Genomic DNA, 20,695 nt, shown 5'->3' with positions numbered 1-20,695 from the left:
TGTGTGTAAAATTGTGTTCTCATTTTATTTATAAATGCATAAATACTAAGCATGTGTATAAAAACAATGCGCGCAGACACGAATTTGAATGTGCGCGCCATTTTGTCTGTGCCATATTCCAGTGTTCCAAATGTTGTTTGTATTTTTCCGACAGCTGGCAACGCTGCGCTTGCGTGCCAAACAGCTGATCGGCGATTGTGTTTTATTAGCTACGTTTTATTGTTGTTTTTTTTTTGTATTTTTTTTTTTAGTTAATACCTACAAGTGCGACAACTAAGTACAGTTACTACGTGGGCGAGTTTTGCAACGAACGCGCCCACTCCGTAAACACATTGCGACAATGTATGACAACGCACTCATTACTGCAATATTCGTCCTCCCAATCAGGATTTATTATCGCCGGCTTATTGCATTGTTCGCGCGTACATTTTTGCACAGCAGCCGCTTCCGTTAGCAACTGTATTTGATCCGAGGGCGGTGGCGGCGGCAGCGGCGCTTGCGCCACAGCAGGCTCAGCAGCGACAGCAGCAACTGCGGCTGCTGCTGCTGGCGGCTCCTCTTTGCTGGGCAGGGCTTCGGCCGGCGACGGCTGCTCTGCGGGCGGCGGCGGCGGCTGTTGTTGTTGCTGCTGTGCTTCAGCTGTGTCCGCTTGCTGCTGGCTGCGCTGATAATCGCGCAGTTGTCGCACATATTCGCGCTTGTCCAGCTCGTGCCGCTGATCGTAGACGTTCTTCTGCTTCTCGTCCATGGACTCCCACATGTTGAGCGCTATGGCCGTGATCTGCTCCAGCGTGCAGGCGGGATTCTGTTGCTTGATGGCCGTCATCGTGTCGCGAAAGAAGAGAGCGTACGGCGCCAGCGGTTTGGCGGGCGCCTGTTGTGGCAGCTGCAACTGTTGCTGCTGCTGCTGCTGCGGCTGTTGATTTGTTGTTGTCATCTGGTTGCTGGCGTAGCTGCTGGGCGTATCGTAGTCCATGTGCTCCTCCTCGTCGTCGTCATTAACCAGCGTGGAGTGATCCAGGCTGCTAAGCCTACTTATTCGCCGTGACTGCAATGAAAAAACGCCAATTGTAAGAGACACATTCAACTTTTTATTAACAAACTAATAGCTGGGCATTTAGTATATATATATATATATATATATATGTATGTATGTATATAGTTGGGGCGGCTCACTAGCAACTTCTTCATCTGGGCGGCGGCTGTTGAATTATAAATCAAATGACAAGCAAACTAAATGTATTTAATCGCCTCGCCTCCCCAGCTACTACTCTATATTAGACAAAACGTATGTACAGTATGTCAATAAAGTGTTTTTACTAACAAAAAAAAACTAATTTTTTGGGTTTAGTTGAAAATAAATGTACCTAAAAGTGAGAATTTTTTTTCAATTATAATTTATTTCGATTCTATATTTCTCCTAGAACTTAATGGCAAAAAGAATTGTTAAATAACATTACCCAAACATTTTATAAAATTAAAAAACTAAAAACATTCACATTTTATGCTGTCAATAAAGTGTTTTTACAGCTACGGTAAATTGTTTTGCCGTTCTCTTTTGGGTGATCCCGTTAGATTTGGGCCCATGCGTTTTGGCTTCTCTTGTGTCTTCGACTTTTCTTGTCATTTTCTATTGCAATTTATAACGTTTTGCTTTAATTTTATGAAAAATAAAATGCCAGGAAAAAGAACAACTTTTGAAGTCGCTCAGCTGGTGTATTATAACCATCAGATGGGACGTCAAGTCTCGGAACTGGCTGATATGTTTAATTTATCAAAAGCAACGATATACAACATATTAAACAGAGCCAATAAGGAAGATAGGCTAGAGGCAAAGCCAGTATGTGGTCGACCCTGCAAAATTTCTGACAGAGATAAGCGAAAAATTCTGAGAAAAATTGAGAAAAATCCACAAATTTCGCTTAGGGATATTGCTCAGGAGTTCAAGGAAGAAAGTGGTGTTGATGTGTCACATGAAACTGTCCGAAAATTACTGAATTCCAATGACTACACATCACGAGTTGCCAGGAAAAAACCTCTACTATCGGCGGCGAATATTTTGAAGCGGCTATCGTTCGCTCAAGTCCATGTAAATAGTTCGAACGATTTTTGGAGTAACGTCATATTCTGTGACGAAAGCAAGATGATGCTATTCTACAACGATGGGCCATCCAGAGTCTGGAGAAAGCCACTAACAGCGTTGGAAAACCGCAATATTATTCCAACCGTTAAATTCGGAAAACTATCAGTGATGGTGTGGGGGTGTATTTCGAGCAAGGGTGTAGGAGATTTGACCTTCATTGAGAATACCATGGATGCTAGACAATATCTGAGCATTTTACAGACACATCTCGTCAGTAGTGCACAGAAATTTGGATTCTATGAGGACAATAAGCCAATTTTTAAATTTTACCAGGACAATGACCCGAAGCATAAAGCTCATATGGTAAGAGTTTGGCTGTTGTACAACTGTGGAAAGGTGTTAGACACTCCACCACAAAGTCCAGATATGAATCCAATAGAAAATGTGTGGTCATATTTGAAAAAAAAAGTCGCAAAGCGGAGTCCAAAATCAAAAACTGATTTAAAAGCTGCTGTACTGGAAGAATGGCAGAAGATTCCAGAAACATACATACAAAACCTTATTGTTTCAATGAAACGGCGATTGCAGGCTGTATGTGACGCTAATGGCAGCCACACAAAGTATTAAAAAAAAATATTCCTGTTTTTTTAACATTGTTATTTAGTAATAAAGTTTCGTGTAAAAACACTTTATTGACAGCATAAAATTTGAATGTTTTTAGTTTTTTAATTTTATAAAATGTTTGGGTAATGTTATTTAACAATTCTTTTTGCCATTAAGTTCTAGGAAAAATATAGAATCGAAATAAATTAGAATTGAAAAAAAATTCTCACTTTTAGGTACATTTATTTTCAACTAAACCCAAAAAATTAGTTTTTTTTCGTTAGTCAAAACACTTTATTGACATACTGTACGTATGTTTGTACATGTGCTTTGTGCATAACACGTACGGCTCTATGGAGGCGCATATGGTTGTTGGGCCGCGGAGAGAGAGAGAGACGCGGCAGACGCGTTGCGTCCGCACAACCTGCTCATTGAGTGTGTGCGTGCGTGCGTCTATGTGTCTGTGTGTGTGTGTGTATGTTTATGTGTGCGTGTTGTTTGTTGATAAGCGTTTGCGATGCCTTTTGCTGTTAATTGTTGTTGCTTTGTATCGATAACCCTCATGCGCTTACTGATGCCATCACCTAGGGCTGGCGGGCACACACACATACACGCACGCACACACACTAATACAAATCGAAAAGAAGCGCAGCTCCACCTGAACGCTTCCAATTGGGCGCTCTTTCAACTATTATAAAACGATTATCAAACTGACATCCAGTTGCGAGCCCCTTCATTAATGCATGTACTCAGCTGGAAAAGCATTCGATTCAGCTGAATCCAGTTAAAAATCGTTTAACAATATCAGTTTGTGGCGGCAGCCCGTCATCGTTTGGCTCCAGCTCTGGCTATTGAAGTATGCGACAATCTTAAATGATTTTATTCAGAAGTAGATAAGTTAACAATAAATTATTAAACACAAGCCTTAGACTTTCTACAACCATTTACAAAACCAAAAAAACAAAAAAAAAAAAAGCAAGAAACAACGCAAACGCAGCAATTTTTATATTTACAACAAGGACGCGCACTTTGTTTTGGGCAGCCCCTACGTCTCGCCCATCTGGACTAGGGGCAGCTCCTAGATCCTGGTCGAGCTCTTGAACTTACAGCAGTTTGTTGTTGTGTCTGATCCACGGCCACGGGTGTTTCATTCATCTCGAACACTTCGTCACCGAATGAGGGTGTGTGAAATTGATTCATAGCTGCGTCAATTGTTTCAATTGGTGTTTATATATATACCAATAATAATAAACAAATAAATTTTGTACCCAGCGTGGACTTTTGTGTCGTCCACTTGCAGTGTTTTCTAAGTGTTGGGCAATTGCATCTGTCAGTTTTTGCCAACACTTATTTTGTGACAGTATGACCAGCGTGTCATAAGTGACTTAATACCACAGTGCACAGCAACAGTTGCCGCATAGTCGTTGTTCAACACTATTGCGTGCGTTTTGCAGCACTCAAACGTTTGGCCGTTAAAATAGTAGGCCTTATGTTGGGCAACACAATTGTATGCGTGTTAGTTTTTTGGAAATTAAATTTTAAGGGAAAATAATAACAAGGAGATATGTCTGCTTATACAAAATTCAAAATTGTTTCACTGTTCTCATTTTCAGGGCCACGAGTTCAACGTTTCAGTACGGGTTGTCAAAACGATGGGGGTTCAAAGAAAGATGCCGACAAAAATGGGTCCAGACTAAAAAAAGAACTTAAATTCGATGCTTTTAAATTGTCCAAGGATAAGCTCAATCCAAATTGTTTCGTTAGCGATGCCAATGCAAATTATATGGAATATCTCTTCTCGAAATGGATTAGGAACCCCGATTCTGTACATAAGGTAAAATGAAAATCATAATACCGTTTCATAAATTATGTATACACTATATGCGTTTCTATGACAGTCCTGGCAGCTATATTTTAATGACGTTTTGCAAAGTAATCATGTAGGTAAAGTAGAAAACTTTTCGAGCACAGCAACTCAGATAACTGCTGAGCAAACTCCGAATCAAGATACTCTAGCCAAGAACAGCAGTGTCTTGTTTGGTGCAGCGCTAGATAAATTGGGTGATGTCAATATTTATGATCTATGCGCCAAACTGGAGACAGCCAAGGCAGCGAAAACTGTAAAGGAAACTCAAAAAAGTAAAGATAATTCGGATGATGTTCAAATAACAAATCAGAAAACAGTATTTGAAAATGTAAGCGATTCCGTGGAGAAAACAATTCAGAAAGAGAATTCTGTTGGAGTAACTAACCAGAAGGAAGGGTCAGAAAGTTCAATCAATAGTTCAAATAGTTCAAACGATTTGGCTGAAATGACTACGAAGCCGCCATCGCAAGAGAAAAGTTACGTGATTGGAACCATAATTCTAAGTCCAATTAACGAAGATTTAACTGGATCCAAAGATGTAAAAGAGGAAGCTAAGAAACCGAAAGACAGAGACAGCATAAAGATCGTCTCCAAACCCAAGCGACAGCAAACCAACAAAAGTACCTCCAATAAAGTCCATGTTGAACCAAAGAAACCCGTTGAGCTGGCCGAGCATCTGCGTGCTGTGGAACGTGTTAAGGAGGCTTTGAAGGAGAAACCCTTTTGCACGCGACGAGATTTTATCAAATCGCAGCTGGAGCGCATTGAAAAGCTGAAGGATCAAAAGTTCTTGGATCGAAAGAAACGCGAAGAAAATGTGAAAATTGTAGCGAAGACTCCAAAGCCAGAGGAGAAGCCACGCAAATAGAGCTATGCCGGAATGAAACTTTATATATATCATATATATATATCATATATATGTGTATATATATCAAAATTCGAATCTCGGCATGCCTTGTTGCCATATGAACACTTAAAACATCAAAGATGAAAAATAGTACAAAGCTCTGACAAATAAAAATTTATTTACATTTTAAAAATAGTTCAAATCGCTTAGCATGTTGTAATTCAGAGAAAGCAAAACAAAAAAAAAAAAAAGGAAACAAAAAATACGGATTACTTGCCGGCCAAATTAATATTTTCTTAAAATTTAACGTGAAGTTTCAACAATTGTTTTAATTCTGCGGGTGCAGCCATGAATCCCAACCAGGGCCGCATCGGGCAAGCAATTTTAGCCCAGGGCTTGAGGCACGAATACGCCCGCTATAATGCAGGCCGACGGTCGCTGGTAATTGCCTCAAAGCTCTATTCAAAAAAGAATCGAACCCCCGATGATTCTGATAGTTTGGCCAACGGCAGCAATGCCATATACATTGACAAATTGTACTCAAAATGGTCCAAGGATCCCGGCTCTGTGGATCAGGTGAACGAACAGAAAACAAGTTCTTGTACGAATTCTTTGTACGATTATAATCGAATTTCTTGACAGTCGTGGGATGCCTACTTCAGTGGCAAGCCTCGGAGCATATCGTCTGCCCGGCAGCGTCAGCCCAAGAAACGTAAATGGCAACCAGCCTCAGTTTCAGAACGTCCCGCATCTTCTGCTACAAATCCTGCACCGCAGGCCGATTGGAAATACATAGACGATCATTTGGTCGTACAGGCCATTATCCGAGCCTATCAGACGCGCGGTCATTTGGCCGCTGACCTGGATCCTTTAGGCATTGTGGGACCAACTGGTCATTCTCCCGCCACGGATGACAGGAAGCTGCAGGCCACGCGAGCTGTGCTGCGACAGCATTACTCCTATATATTCAGTAAGATTTTACTTAAAGATCTCGAGATTACCAGTTCATGACCCGATCCCTTCTCTGCACACAGATGATTTGAATGCCCTGTTCAAGCTGCCCAAGTCCACGTTGATTGGTGGCGATGAGGAGTTCCTGCCGCTTAGGTAAGTCCCACAGATTATTTTAATCGCTATAGCTAAATCTATGATCTTTCCAGAGAAATACTGGATCGTTTGGAACGCGTTTATTGTGGTCATATTGGTGTGGAGTACATGATGATAACGTCAATCCACAAGAGCAACTGGATACGCGAGCAATTTGAGAAGCCCGGCGTGATAAACTTCAAGCCTGAAGAGAAAAAACTGATCCTTGAGCGTCTAACACGCTCCACGGGCTTTGAGAACTTTCTGGCGAAAAAGTACAGCTCCGAGAAGCGCTTCGGACTGGAGGGTTGCGATATCATGATACCCGTCATGAAGGAGATCATCGATCAGTCGAACAAATGTGGCGTCGAGTCCGTCCACATTGGCATGGCGCATCGTGGTCGTCTGAATGTGTTGGCCAATGTCTGTCGCAAGCCCATGAAGGAGATTCTGTCACAATTTCATGGCCTGAGAGCCAGCGACTGGGGCTCTGGTGATGTCAAATACCATTTGGGTTTGTTTACGGAGCGCCTGAATCGGCAGTCCAATAAAAATGTGCGCATCACCGTTGTGGCCAATCCGTCGCATCTGGAGTACGTTAATCCGGTGGTGCTGGGCAAGGCACGCGCCGAGATGTTTCATCGCGGTGACTATCAGGGCAATAAGGTCCTGCCCATGCTGATACATGGAGACGCATCGTTCTGTGGCCAGGGCGTTGTCTACGAGTCCATACATATGTCCGATCTGCCGGCCTACACCACGCACGGAACAATTCATGTGGTCTCCAACAATCAGGTGGGCTTCACCACAGATCCGCGCTTCTCCCGCTCGTCACGCTACTGCACGGATGTTGCCCGCGTTGTCAACGCGCCCATATTCCATGTAAATGCCGATGATCCGGAGGCGTGCGTCCATTGCGCCCGTGTCGCTGCCCTTTGGCGTGCGAAATTCCACAAGGATGTGGTCATCGATATTGTTGGCTATCGCCGCAATGGCCACAACGAGGCCGACGAACCGATGTTCACCCAGCCGCTAATGTACCAGCGCATACGTAAGCTCAAGAACTGCACGGTGAAGTATGCAGAGAAGCTGACCAGGGATGGGGTTATCAAAATGGAGGAATACACGGAAATGGTCAAGAAATATGATAATATCTGCAATGAGGCCTTCGAAGAGTCCAAGAAGATCAAAACCTTTAAGGTCAGTCTATATAACCCAAGCTGCAAACAATATAAATTTTAACTGCCATTGTCTATGCCCTGCAGAATTCACACTGGCTGGATTCGCCCTGGTCCGGCTATTTCCAGGGCCGGGATCGTCTAAGGGTGTGCCCAACGGGAGTTAACCTCAAAACTCTGCAGCATATTGGCGAAATATATTCCTCGCCGCCGCCAGCTGAACATAAGTTCGAAGTGCACAAGTAAGTTAAATGGTATTAATGCAGAAATTACCCGGCGACGGCCGGTTAAAATGATTTTAGACAGACACCAAACCAATCTTATTCGTTTGCTAATTATAACAAATTAAATAAGCAATTAATTAGCAATTATTGTTGAATTTGAACCGGCGACTTCTAGTTTGCTGGTCCGCCGATCAAATAGGAACAAACCATTCTAATATTATGCAACATTCACATGGACTATTTTCTTTCTTCAGAGGCATTTTGCGTATTTTGGGCCTGCGCAAGAACATGATCAAGGAGAAAATAGCCGATTGGTCGCTGGGCGAGGCATTTGCCATTGGCACGCTGGTTAAGGATGGCATACATGTGCGCATATCCGGGCAGGATGTGGAGCGCGGCACGTTCTCGCATCGCCATCATGTGCTGCACCATCAGACCAAGGACAACGTGCGCTACAATTCGCTGCAGCATCTATATCCGGATCAGGCGCCCTACGATGTCTGCAACAGCTCGTTGTCGGAGTGCGCCATCTTGGGCTTCGAGACGGGCTATTCGATGGCCAATCCCAACACCCTGGTCATCTGGGAGGCGCAGTTCGGTGACTTCGCCAACACCGCTCAGCCCATTATAGACACCTTCCTTGCCAGTGGTGAGACCAAATGGGTGCGTCAATCCGGCCTGTGTATGTTCCTGCCCCACAGCATGGAGGGCATGGGCCCCGAGCATTCCTCCGGCCGCATTGAACGCTTTCTACAGCTCAGCGACGATGATCCCGACTGTTTTCCGGACATGTGCGATGCGGACCTTGTGGCCCGCCAGCTGATGAACACCAATTGGATTGTGACCAATTTGACGACGCCAGCGAATCTCTTCCATGCACTGCGGCGTCAGGTGGCGCTGGGTTTCCGCAAGCCGCTTATCAATTTCTCGCCAAAATCTGTCCTGCGTCATCCGAAGGCGCGCAGTCCTTTCCGGGACTTTAACGAGTGCAGCTCTTTCCAGCGTCTCATACCCGATACGGGTAAGGCCGGCGAAAATCCGGATTGCGTCAAACATTTGGTTTTCTGCTCTGGCAAGGTATACTACGATCTGCTCAAGGAGCGCGAAGATCACGAGCAGGAATCAACTTGCGCCCTCGTGCGCGTCGAGCAGGTAACTTGGCTTGGAACTTCATCAATAAAATGATAATATTAATTTAAATTATTTTACAGATCTGCCCGTTTCCCTATGATCTGATCCTGGAGCAGATAAAAAAGTATAAAACTGCAGAGCTCATCTGGTTCCAGGAGGAGCACAAGAACCAAGGCGCCTGGAGCTATATCCAGCCACGCTTCGACACAACCATTCTGAAGATGGAGGGTGAAAGGTAAGTCTGACTTTTCAGTGCTTTAGCAGATCGTATTTCACTTGTTTAACAGGGTTGTCACCTGTCGTTTGCCAACGATTTGGCAATCTTTTTCTTTGGGGTTATCCGAAAGTTTCGCTAAATGCCAAGGCGCAATGCCAGGCCTTGGTCTACTGCCACGTCGCCAAATGATTCAGGTGCGACGCGCCTTCAAATTGTTCGATTGATGCCCGATTCTCTGCGTTGTCGGTGACGACTTTTGCCAGCGCCAAAACGCTCGCCATGATTCAAAATGGCGTCGGGCCACATGACGCCATATCGGGCAGAGGCAGCGGTTGACACCCAAAGGCAACTATTAGCTGAATTTTCACTTTAATCGATTTTCGAATCAGAAAACCCCAAAGCGAAACGTGTGCCAAGCAACGTCCGTCGCCCCCAAAACAGGGCGACGATCCTCCGGCAAAGCCGACCAGCTATATACCCTGTAAATAGATATGCACATAGCGAGTACTTGATTTTACAATCGTTAGATTATCTTTGGTAATCTTTGATACTTTGAACTCTATACAAATTTCTTATAAAAAATTCCGCAAAGCATTACGTGGATGTTTATACTATTTAAATTTAAGCCTAATTTTCAAGTTATAAAGCACACTTTTTATGGGTTTTTAATGAGAACTTGGATACTAAATTTCGTATTACCTATTCATATAGTCTCTGAGATCGAATAGAATGAACATTAAACGTAGGGAAGTCAATTGAGATGTTCTATTTAAATCATGGAATATCTTACTATATGATGAGAACTTGCCCATTATATCCCTTAACTCATAGACGCTGAAATCGAATCGAATAGACTTTGCCAGACGAGACAATCAGAGAAAAAAAAACCCAAATTAATATGCATATAATATTACGCATGTGCCATACTCTACCCATGCGTGTGTATACCCCACTGCCACGGTCTGTATTTACAGGGTATGCTAGAAAAAAAAAACTCTTGAAGGCTGATCTGTCTGCTCCTCCCATTAGATTTATAGAAAATGCGCGTATTTTGTAAACATTTAAAAATATTTCACGTCAGATTAATGTTTGGCCTTTCTTCGAGTGACCTCTTGGAAAATTTTTTCTCATTTTTTTTTTTTATTTTGGTTTTTATATTTTTTTTTGATTTGACCTTGCCAAAGTTCACATGTTAATGCAACATTATTTCCTTGATTTCGTTGAGTAATTTGTAGAGAATTGTTGCCATTCTCTGTGATTGCGATAAATGGCAGCATGTTGGCCATTTGAAGGCTCCAATAATTATTTTCAATTTGGCTTTTGCGTTGTTAGTAATTAGCCTGGCCTCGCTCTCTCAGCTATGCACTTTGAACAAATTGCGAGACAGACATCTCGATGTGGACGTGGTTGTCGCTGTGGCTGTGGCTGTGGATGTCCATGTCGCTGTCGCATGAAACTAGCGCAAGGAACTTGGCACAGTTTTTAGTCGGCGTTTGATACTAAACAAATCCCTCTATACCCCCCACACACACATACACACAGCGCCTCGCTCTTTCGGCCCGGTTTTTATATTGAATTTAGCATTTGTGCCGTTGCCATTTCTTATAGAATTCGACATTAAATTTAATGTGGCGACATATATGTATGTTACATATATCGCCTATGCGCTAGTCGTCCTGCTAATGGCTCGCTAAATTTGTGCGCTGATTTATGGAAATTTTCTGTGGTCCCCAAAGAGTGCTACAAAGTTGTTTCCCTAAACATACGAAGGCCTCGAGCGGAACATTTCGCACTGCAAAAATTCAAAAAGAAACAGAAAAAAAAAACAAATAAAACAAAATCTAAACATTTCGACATTTTTCTAGCTTTTATTAACAATTTAAACTTTGATCAGACCCAAATTTTAGGTTAAATTACGAAATTTTTTAATTATGTATTACCCAGCTTTGCACGGATCCAATTTTTTCTTCTAACCATTCTTCGCCTATTACAAATTATGTTTATAAATATTGTACATAGGTAAAATAGAAATCATTTTGTAGAGTAGCGCTTAGAATTGATTCAATTTGTCGAAACCTCTATCGAGTGAATTTTTATGTTCCGTGATTATTAGTTTGAATCCGAAAAGTGGACCAAATAATACTTGATTCTTATTTGCACTAAAAATTGGTGGCTTATGCGAAAAGTGTAAAAAGCACTCTCATATGATTTTCCACAAAGATCTTTGATCTTACATCCAATCGGCTGGTTAACAAATAAGTTTCATACGAACGTTTTCCGCGAATATTCCACGCTTGTGGGTGATTCTGTTTTTAATAGCTGTAGCGCTTACTAAATATGTTCTTTTGGAAATAATTTTCTGGGCAATCTTACGTTTTAAGCTGGGCGTTGATTATCAATTGAATAGGTTTGTCTAGAGCTGTATAAACATTTCTTTAATTAAAACACAATATCCACAATTTACCTTCCAAGCGAGAAGCAATCACAAAGTTTCCTATCTAGATATGATTTTCAATGTGCATGCACTAAACATATGTATGTGCATTGATATATATATGTATATATATATACGTATTCTTAATCGCGTCTGCTCAATGTTGCCAGCCATCAGAATTGAATGAAAAGCGCCGGGCACACAAAGACGCGCTGTTAAATCCCAGGAATGTAGCATATTTGCTAGACTATCTCATTTATAAGTACCAACATATGTATATGGCATATGAGTACTATATATACTATATATATAATATGTATAAAGTCTATTTCTTTGTTGTTTGTTGTTGTCAGCGCAAATGAAATGTGTTCTTGTACCAAAGGCAAGGCAATAATTTTGAGGGATTTCTCTACCAAAAAGCCCCAAGCGACGCCTTGGCAATCAATTATGAGAAAGGCCCCGCAACGTTTGGCAAAAAATTTGTCGCTTTTGTTTTTCTAAAGTGTCTCGATTTTTGGTTAAATGCATTACGCCAAACTTTTATTAATGACACGCATTTCTCTGCCACATCTCAGGGATGCGAGCGCAGACGTTGATGGAGTGGGCGAGCGATAAATGTCCGATTTTCTGTTCATTAGTGTATATAGATAAGATATGGCAAAGCTGGCCGGAGATCTATATAGCCTGAGGCCTATTTATAAAACCGACGACCCTGTGGGGCAAAAGGCACAAAAGAGGGGAAGGGCAAAACACGGGCACAGGTCAGAGATCTGTTGTTCGTTTCGCCTGGGTTTTTTGATTTTATTCATTCATTTCAATATATGATGTTATATATGCACACACACAGTCGCAGAATCTATAAATATATATTGAATAACAGGGCGGGAGAGAGGCGGGCTTAGGGTAACACGAAATGAAAAATAAGGCACAACTTTGATATAAACAAATTCATAAAAATTTTATGAGTAATTGTGTTTAAAATTCTTGTTGTTCTTTCGATGTGATGATGTAAATAATACGAAATGCACATAGTTGAAATATTTGGTTCTCTTTATTTAACATTTGATTTCATTGTTTGTTTTTGTTTGTATTTTTTTTTTTAATAATTTTATATCTTTTGGTTTTTTGCTTAAATGGTAAACTAAACTTTTAAACGAAAGGCAACGTGAAATTTTATAACAAATTCGTTACTTTTGAGCGACACGCTCGCTACTCGCTACTCGTTACTCGTTATTCGTTACTCGCCACTCGTTACTTTGCAGCGAGCAATAACAGTAGAACGAGTCGCTGAATCCTTGGAATAATTTACGTACATACAAAATTAGAACTAACACTAGGATATATAGAGCTAAACTAACAAATACATACATATACATATATTTACAGGCTATTAAACTAGCTAGAGACAAACACTATAAGTTAACTGAATGTCATGCCTGAGATCCTTAAAAAAATTCCATTGTTGTATGAACAACGAACATTTTTCTAATTCCACTCAAAACTCTTGGGGGGTTAAGGGGCGACGAACACAATCCGGAGGACACACACTTACACAGATTTACTGCTGCTCCAATTTGGGCGTGATTATATGGATTAGACCATATTCCAGATGCTGTAGCTGCGCGCTCGTCGCTCCTCCTCCACGACCTGCTCGTAGTCAATGTCCAGATACTCTTTGCCCACAAATTTCACCTTGCGTCCCGTGTACTTCTTGATGTAGCTTATGTGGGCGGGCACCTCTTTGCCCTCGATGTCGAGCTTATACGAAATGCTGGTGATGCGCTCCAGGATGCGTCCACGCTTCCAGCGCACCTGGGTCTTGCGATAGCGTTCAGCATAGAGCACCAAGTCGCCTATTTTATATTCGCGCACATGCAGGCAGGATTTCAGCGGCTTCGGTGGCTCCGTTTCCAGCGGCTCCGGCTCGTCGTCCGCCTCATCATCGGTCACATAGGCAATGGCCTTCTCGATGGTCTCAATCTCGTCCAGCTTGGGCTCCGGCTCCGGCTCCTGCTGCATGAAGAATGTGTCGCCAATGGAGAGTCGTCGCTTTTGTCGCTTGATGATCACCTTCTTCTTGATCTGACGCGGCTTTTTAGCTGCTGGCGCTGTGGCAGCTTCCGCTGCCTCCTTGTCTGCTTCCGTTTCCGATTCAAGCGGCAGCTCGAGTTGCGCTTCATTTGTGATTGCTGGAACTTGCGCATTTTCCTGCTGCTGCTGCTCTGTGGCTGTGGCTGCTTCCGCTTGCTCCTTGGTTGGCTTGCTCTGTTTCTTGGGCGGCGTTTGCTTGTTGAGACGATGCGCCAGATCCCCGATCTTGTTCTTATCCTTGAGTATGTTGTTCAGCTTGACCGAATCGGTCGACTGGGTCAGCTTCTCCTTGCCCTTGTCTATGGAACTCTTGCGTACCAGTTTCTTGAGATGCGGCGGTCGCTTTTTGGCCACCACCAAATCGGCTTCATCGTGCCGCTGCTCAACCGTCTCAATCTTGACGGGCTGCACGGGACCCGCAACTACTTTCAGCTCCGGCATGGCGGCTAGACTGTTGCTGGGCTGCGCTTGTGCGTTGTCTTTTGTAGCAGCGACTATCGGCGGTTGTTGCTCTTGTTGTTGTTGCTGCTCTTGTTGTTGTTGTTGTTGTTGTTGTTGTTGTTGCTGTGGCGATGACTCTTCGTGCGACACTTCGCTCAATGTCGCTGCTATTTGTGGCGTCGCGGCGACTGCAACATCAACGGGGGCGTCTTCAATGTCAACGCCAACAACCACCTGTTGGGGCAGGCTAATTGACGACCGATTAATGGGTTCCTTGCACTGGCTCTGGATTGCACTTGCAACTGTTGCTGCTGTTGATGTAGCTCCTGCTTCTGTTGCTGCTGTTATTGTTGATGTTGCTTCTGCTGCTGTTGCTGCTGTTGCTGCTGGCACCACCAGCACCGTTTCACCCACCAATTCGGCTAGTTTGAGGCTGTTCCGTCTGCTTTGCTCGATGTCTGTTGCTCGATTGCTGTCGCAGCCATCGATTGGCAATTGTTTTGGCGCCGCTTGCGATATTGCTGCTGCTGCTGTCGCCTCGATTGCTGCTGTCGCCCCTGCTCCTGGCAGCGTATCGCCGCTTTTGGCAGTTGGCTTCGTTGCGCTTTTGGCAGTGTCTGCATGGCTGTTGTTGTTGACCTCTGCAGTTACAAGTTGTTCATTTGTTGTCGTTGTCGCCTGTTGCAGTTGTGGCCGAGCTGCAGTCGCCGAGCTCTGATTGCTGCCGGAAGTTGTTGCTGTTGCTGTTGCTGCTGCTGCTGCTGTTGCGCTGCTCATTAATCTCTGCTTCTTCTTGCGCTTGACAATCGCTTCCGAATCGGAGGGTCGCCTTTGTATCAGTGCATCGAGCTGCACGGGCTCCGGCTTAATCTTGGATGGCTCCACGGCCGCAATCGATGCACGACGTGGATTCCTCACCCTTACAATTATTTTCTTTTTAGTTGCGCTCTTGGACGTCTCTGCCGGCTGCGTGGCCGACTCTGCGGGCAGTGCTGCTGCTGTTGTGGAGCTTGCCTCCACGCCCTCCACAGGCTGCTGCTGCAGCTGCTCTTTGACTGATGCAGCAGGCGTGGCCATTGCTTCCGCTTCCTTGGGCTGCATTTCGACAGCTGTTGCTGTTGTTTCTGTCTCTTGTTGCTGCTCCACTTTTGCTGTTGCTTTCTTGGCTTGCTCTCGAATGTCTGTTGCGTCTGTGGCTGCCTCGCTAGACTTCTCCTGGGCCTGCTCCTGGTTTGCTGTTGCTGTTGTAGCTGCTTCCTTGTGCTGCTCCTTGGCTGATGTTGCTGCGGTGGCTGCCTCCTTGACAGGCTCTTTTTCCTTTGGCTTTGACTTGAGTTCGTTTTGCACCTTTGCCAGGAACTCCAATTTGGCTTGTATTTTTGCATTTTCTGCACTGGCAGCTGTTATTTGCTGCTCCTGCTGCTGTTTTTCATTAGCTTTGCTCTCTGAAGTTACGTCTGCTGGCTTTTTTAGTTCCTCCAGGACCGCATCAGTTTCTTCTTTGGCCTGTGCCTGCTGCTCAATCGCTTTGCTTGCAGTTGCATCATTTGCTTGCAACTGCTCCCGCTCCTTGTCCTCGTCTGCTTCGTTAAAGTAGCTGCGCCTGCGAACTTTCTTTATAAAACGAAATTGCACTGGCACCGACTCCGCTGCCGCCGCACCTGTCTCTGCCATCGCCGCCGCCGCACCTGTATCTGCCGTCGCCGCCGCCGCCGCCGCTGACGTTGTCGCTGGCGGTCCGAGCCACTTCTCGCCGGCTGCCTCCGCTTCGCTCTCCGTGCTGTACTGCTTAAGCACGCCCTTGACCTCGCTGAGAGCGCCCGTAATGCGCGCCTTCAGCTTGTTCAGGCGCTCGATTACATCCTCCGGCTTCTCCTCGACCGACTCCTGAGAGCGCATGCGTCGCTGGCGTCGCAAACGCGTGCGCTCCGGCAGCAGAGAGTCCACATCGATTGAGATGTCGTCACGTGATGTGGAGCTGCGCTTAATATCGCCCAGCAGCGGACGCGATGTGGCTGCTGTGGGCACAGCTCCAGCCACATCACGTATACGACTCGTTAGCCCGACGACGGGAGCAACTGTTGCTGTGCTGGACAGACGACTCGATGGAGTTTCTGGCAGGCGAGCTGTGCTCTTCAGTAGCTCATACTTCATCTCGCCTCCTTGGTTGCCGTTGTTGTTGCTGTTGCTGCTGCTGCTGTTGTTGCTGTTGTTCTCATCCAGCTCCGCTGGCGGCTGCTCGATTTGCTCGCTAAAAATGTCAGCAGCTGTGGCTGTTGTTTCACTGTCGTCAACCGCTTTGGTCAGAGTCATGTCCGCACATTCACCGACCACCTGCTCAACCGACGGCTGCTGCTCGCTGCTCCAAAGGTTACCCGTGCTTCTCGTGGGCGCAACAATCAACTGCTCAATCAGCTGCACCAATAGATCCACCAAATCGAGATCCAAACGCGACGCACGATTCTGGCCCTCGTCTAGCAACACGCGCAGCGCACTCTTGAAGGATTCTATAGACGCTGCTGACTCGTTTACGGTTGGGATGATTACGTATGGCGTCTGATGCTGACCATCCACTTGCTCTGACGACGATTCGCGCGCGTCTGACTGGCGCTGCTGTCGATTGGAGGCGTTTGGCACGGCCATTGTTTGATTCTGCTCAGTGGGCAAGCATATTGACTGCCGCTCTTTAGTCATATTTAGCTCATTATGAGCTGTTGTTGCCGTCGCCTCTAATTTGTTGCTTTGCTCGCATACTTTGCGTTTATTTTTGGCCATATTCATGGCGTCGCCATCGCTATTGTTGTTGTTGTTGTTGTTGTTGTTGTTATTGTCATGTCGCCACCCGAAGGCGTCATTAAAATTTTCCGCCTGTTGCTGCTCAATTTCCTTTAGCTCGCCAACGACAACGACAACGCCTTCGGCTTCCACGTTCAAGTTTAATGTTTGCTCGCGAGCGTTGAGTTCATTATCAAATGCCGCCATCCGTACATCATCATCATCAACATCATCATGATGATGAGCATCATCATCATTATCATTGACAGCATCAACAGGCAAAGGCATGTCTATTTTAGTGCTCATATTGTGGCTCGTCTGCGTCATTGTTGTTGTTGTTGTTGTTGCTGTTGTCGCTCGTGTTGTTGGTGTGGGCACCACATCCGCTCGCAACGTTGTTGTTGCTGCTGCCTCGTTTTCATTTCCATTGGCATTTTGCGGCTCCTTACAGCCAAACTGATTATTGGTAAAGCTAACAAATTGTTTTTTAATTGTGGGAAATACGTTAAGCATCGTCGACCTTGACGTAGACACGGTTGGTCTGCTCACCGGCAACGTGCCTATTGATTGAGCTGCATAATTGAAATTCCTCCTGGTTAATTGGCATAGCAGAGGAAATCTGTGCAAGTGAATCACTTGCCCGGGAAATCGTTTGGGTATATTGGCTAGGGTATTATTCCTGTTCGGCATATCTGCTGCATATTGCTGCTGCTGCTGCTGCACTGGAAATTGTGGTGTGGCATGTGCGGAATCTATATGCCACAGCGGAAATTTTCCAGGCGCAGCCTTTGCAAATCTCGCTTGTTGTTGATGCTGTACCTGCACCTGCCATTGGGCTTGCGGCTGTGGCCTGTGGCACAGCAGCGCCCTCTGTTGCGGAAATCGTTGCTCATCAATTGGCATTTCCGGCAGCGGAAATCCATTCACAATTGCTTTTGACAACATGGCTGACTCAGCCTTATGCTTTATGATGGCGTCAGGCAATATTTGCGTATTATGATGATTATTAGCGACCGATTTGTGGAACGACAACGCCCGCGCGTTTTTATTTTGATTGCTCTGTTGTTGACCTATTTTTGTTTTCGATTTTTGCGTTTATTTATTTTTTCAAAATTCGCACACGCGCTGCAATTTGTTGCTGCATTCAACATTAGGCTGCAACACGAACTGGCAAAAAACGGGGGGCATCTATCAACAAGCAGCAAATAGCTAGACAAAAGTTGCCTTGTTGCATATACAAATGCGAAATCAATATACAAACATAGATATGCCAATTAATTTTGTGTGCATTTACATGCCGAAGTTTATTTCGTAATCAAAGTCGAACTTTGAATACACTGCGAAGAATCGTATATGTTGCTCAGGTTCAGCAAATATTTCTTTGTTTAAATGCTGCGAATTTCCAAGCTTTTAATTTAACAGTTATAAATAAGCTGTTACAAAGATAACCAGAACAATGAGTGTACCCTTGTTGGCCCTAGCAAAAGGGTTCAAAACAAAAACATTCCCAGCTCTCTTCTGGCAATTGAAACAATTTGTGTCTGCAACTACAACATATATGTACATATATAAATATATATATAGCATGCACGTTCGATTATATAGACTATAGAATTGTGTCAGCTTGCCAAATTGTTTTTTTGTAGACCACAAAAAAGAAAGATTGGTTAAGAGAGGAAATTAAAAAACCCCTCGTGCTGTTCAAATGGACCTATATATATATATATATATATATATATGTGGGTATACAAATTATATAGTATATACATAGATATATATATATATATATGCATATGGGCACACGGGTATTTGTATGTCGCGAGTTCTTGCCAAAAGTTGCCGGCTGTTCTGCGGCAAGCGAAACATAAATAACCAGAGCACAATTTGCTTTAGTTTTGATCCCTTGAAATAATGAAAACGCATTCAACCCACAGCCGTGGCATTAATTATCACGGACGACCACCAAACTCGGCCTCATCCACCGGGAACAAGGTGCAGCATTATTCGCAATATGATGCTATCATGACTGGCCTCTTTGGTGAACTGACCGAAGAGAATAAGAAGCGCATCAAGGAGATCAAGGAGCAGGAGCAAAAAGCGGCCGTCCAACAGTCCGAAGCTAGCTTGGCGAAAGCCAAACAGGACAAAATGAAGGAGGGCGAAAAGAAGGCGGGCGAAAAGAAGGCGGGCGAAAAGAAGGCGGGCGAAAAGAAGGAGGGAGAAAAGAAGGAGGGAGAAAAGAAGGAGGGTGCCAAGGGGGCACCACCAGCACCAACAGGAAATGCTAATCCACCGAAACCGTCCGCAAAGGCAGCACCCGCTGCAGCAGCAGAGCCACCAACAGAAACTTCACCCTCACCGGCACGTAAGTCCTTGGCAGCAGAGCCACCAACAGAAACTTCACCATCCCCGGCACGTAAATCAACGGCACCAGAAGCACCAACAACGGCTCCATCACCAGCTCGCAAGCCTGGGCAGGGAAGCGCGCCAGGAAATAAACCGAAGTTAGCTCAAAAAGAAGTTACGCCGTCAGATAAATCAAATGATAAGAGAGAAGCACCCAAAAGAGCTGCTGACAGAGATAATAAGCAAGATAAGCAAGATGAAAATGAATCTGCTAAGCGATTGAGAAAATCTGAAGATGAAGTGACTCCCAATGATCCCACAAGCAGCCTGTAAAAATCGAATGAGGTGAACTAAATTTCAGTTTTGCCGTATTTCGCTTAGAAAAAGAGCCAAGTATTGTATTTTAACTAAAATTAAAAGTCTTTAGTTAATGACATCATCAACATGTGTACTTAAAATATATTCTCAGCTTACTGATATGATATAAATATGATTAACATTGCTTCCAATAATTGGGATTCTGCTCCATGCGCCTCTGGAAGTTTGTGTACCAGTTCTGGACAACGGAAAAAGGCACAAATGTTTCTGTTGTGGCGGGCGGTATCTCTGGCACGCCTACACAAAAACTGGACGCATAATTAAAGAAGTTCTCCAACATGCGCTGGCCAAATTGTTTGTTATCGTTGGCGCTGGACTGTGCACGGGCAAATTGTGTAAATATTAGTGTTTGTATTGCGAGTGTGACATAAACTGATGACTTACGACCGCCGGAGTTTGCTGTGCGACTGTCAATTCGGGCTCAATGGATATGCCAATTTGTGCTATGTGTGAGATTTCCTGGGCGCCAAAAACCATGCCGTTTGCCTGCGTCCCCAGTTCGTGACCCTTCTTAAGCTGTGCTATTTTGAATATCGCTGATGGCTTGTTGTTGTTTATGTGGCCCAGATATTGCCAGGTGGGTGCTGCATTCGCGTCCGGCCAGCTGAAGTAGATGGCTGCTGCGGTGCCCAGGGGCAGGGGTGAGATGCCAGTTAAAAAAATAACAACATAATTGACAGCTTCAATGTCTGGCACGTTTATCAATAGCTTGTTTTCATCTACCGCAACAAAATCGGTTTGGGGCTGTGTGGGTGGGTGTGTATTAGATTATCTTATAGTGTATAAAATAACTCACCAGTCTACCGGAAATAATTAAGCCAAACATTTTAGCCGGCTGTGTTCGTTTTTTCTAGAATAAGCCTTTGACATTCGCAAGGCACGTCAACAGCCGACAGCAGTATTTATTTTTTGGTATTTCGATTTTTACGCGGTAAACCTGGCCACACTCAAGTGATATCGCAATGCATCGCTTCAAATGCAATGTATCGATATT

General features: G+C 44.4%; 4 protein-coding genes across 6 annotated transcripts; 1 reads left to right on the top strand and 3 right to left on the bottom strand.

Annotated features, from left to right (window-relative positions):
- Positions 1-2: 2 nt before the first annotated feature.
- On the bottom strand, positions 3-4,031 carry LOC6624689 (TOX high mobility group box family member 4). 2 transcript variants are annotated; one of them, XM_002046606.4, is made up of 2 exons: positions 3,794-4,031; positions 3-1,048 (listed from the first exon to the last, which is right to left on the bottom strand). In XM_002046606.4, exons 1-2 carry the CDS (start codon positions 3,884-3,886, stop codon positions 287-289), a joined length of 855 nt encoding a protein of 284 aa, XP_002046642.1. In that variant the 5' UTR covers positions 3,887-4,031; the 3' UTR covers positions 3-286. The 2 variants fall into 2 exon arrangements, with proteins under 2 accessions (XP_002046642.1, XP_015031131.1); XM_015175645.3 differs by lacking the exon at positions 3,794-4,031 and adding an exon at positions 1,177-1,305.
- Positions 4,032-4,211: 180 nt separating this feature from the next.
- LOC6624668 (2-oxoglutarate dehydrogenase-like, mitochondrial) lies at positions 4,212-19,766 on the top strand. The gene is made up of 9 exons (XM_002046603.4): positions 4,212-4,520; positions 4,585-5,976; positions 6,043-6,370; positions 6,435-6,507; positions 6,561-7,686; positions 7,752-7,906; positions 8,143-9,040; positions 9,100-9,254; positions 18,912-19,766. The coding sequence occupies exons 2-9, from the start codon at positions 5,749-5,751 to the stop codon at positions 19,654-19,656; spliced, it is 3,708 nt and encodes a 1,235-aa protein (XP_002046639.1). The 5' UTR covers positions 4,212-4,520; positions 4,585-5,748; the 3' UTR covers positions 19,657-19,766.
- On the bottom strand, positions 12,706-18,053 carry LOC6624685 (neurofilament heavy polypeptide). The gene has a single exon (XM_032435137.2). The coding sequence runs from the start codon at positions 17,920-17,922 to the stop codon at positions 13,264-13,266; it is 4,659 nt and encodes a 1,552-aa protein (XP_032291028.1). The 5' UTR covers positions 17,923-18,053; the 3' UTR covers positions 12,706-13,263.
- On the bottom strand, positions 19,679-20,616 carry LOC6624358 (protein OPI10 homolog). 2 transcript variants are annotated; one of them, XM_070208626.1, is made up of 4 exons: positions 20,498-20,616; positions 20,086-20,445; positions 19,798-20,017; positions 19,679-19,730 (listed from the first exon to the last, which is right to left on the bottom strand). In XM_070208626.1, exons 1-3 carry the CDS (start codon positions 20,525-20,527, stop codon positions 19,817-19,819), a joined length of 591 nt encoding a protein of 196 aa, XP_070064727.1. In that variant the 5' UTR covers positions 20,528-20,616; the 3' UTR covers positions 19,679-19,730; positions 19,798-19,816. The 2 variants fall into 2 exon arrangements, with proteins under 2 accessions (XP_070064727.1, XP_002046638.1); XM_002046602.4 differs by lacking the exon at positions 19,679-19,730 and having other exon boundaries at positions 19,746-20,017.
- Between the last annotated feature and the right edge of the window lie 79 nt (positions 20,617-20,695).

The sequence above is a fragment of the Drosophila virilis genome, chromosome 3 (genome assembly GCF_030788295.1).
Source record: "Drosophila virilis strain 15010-1051.87 chromosome 3, Dvir_AGI_RSII-ME, whole genome shotgun sequence".
Taxonomy (NCBI): domain Eukaryota; kingdom Metazoa; phylum Arthropoda; class Insecta; order Diptera; family Drosophilidae; genus Drosophila; species Drosophila virilis.
This window is presented reverse-complemented; position numbering and strand designations above follow the sequence as displayed.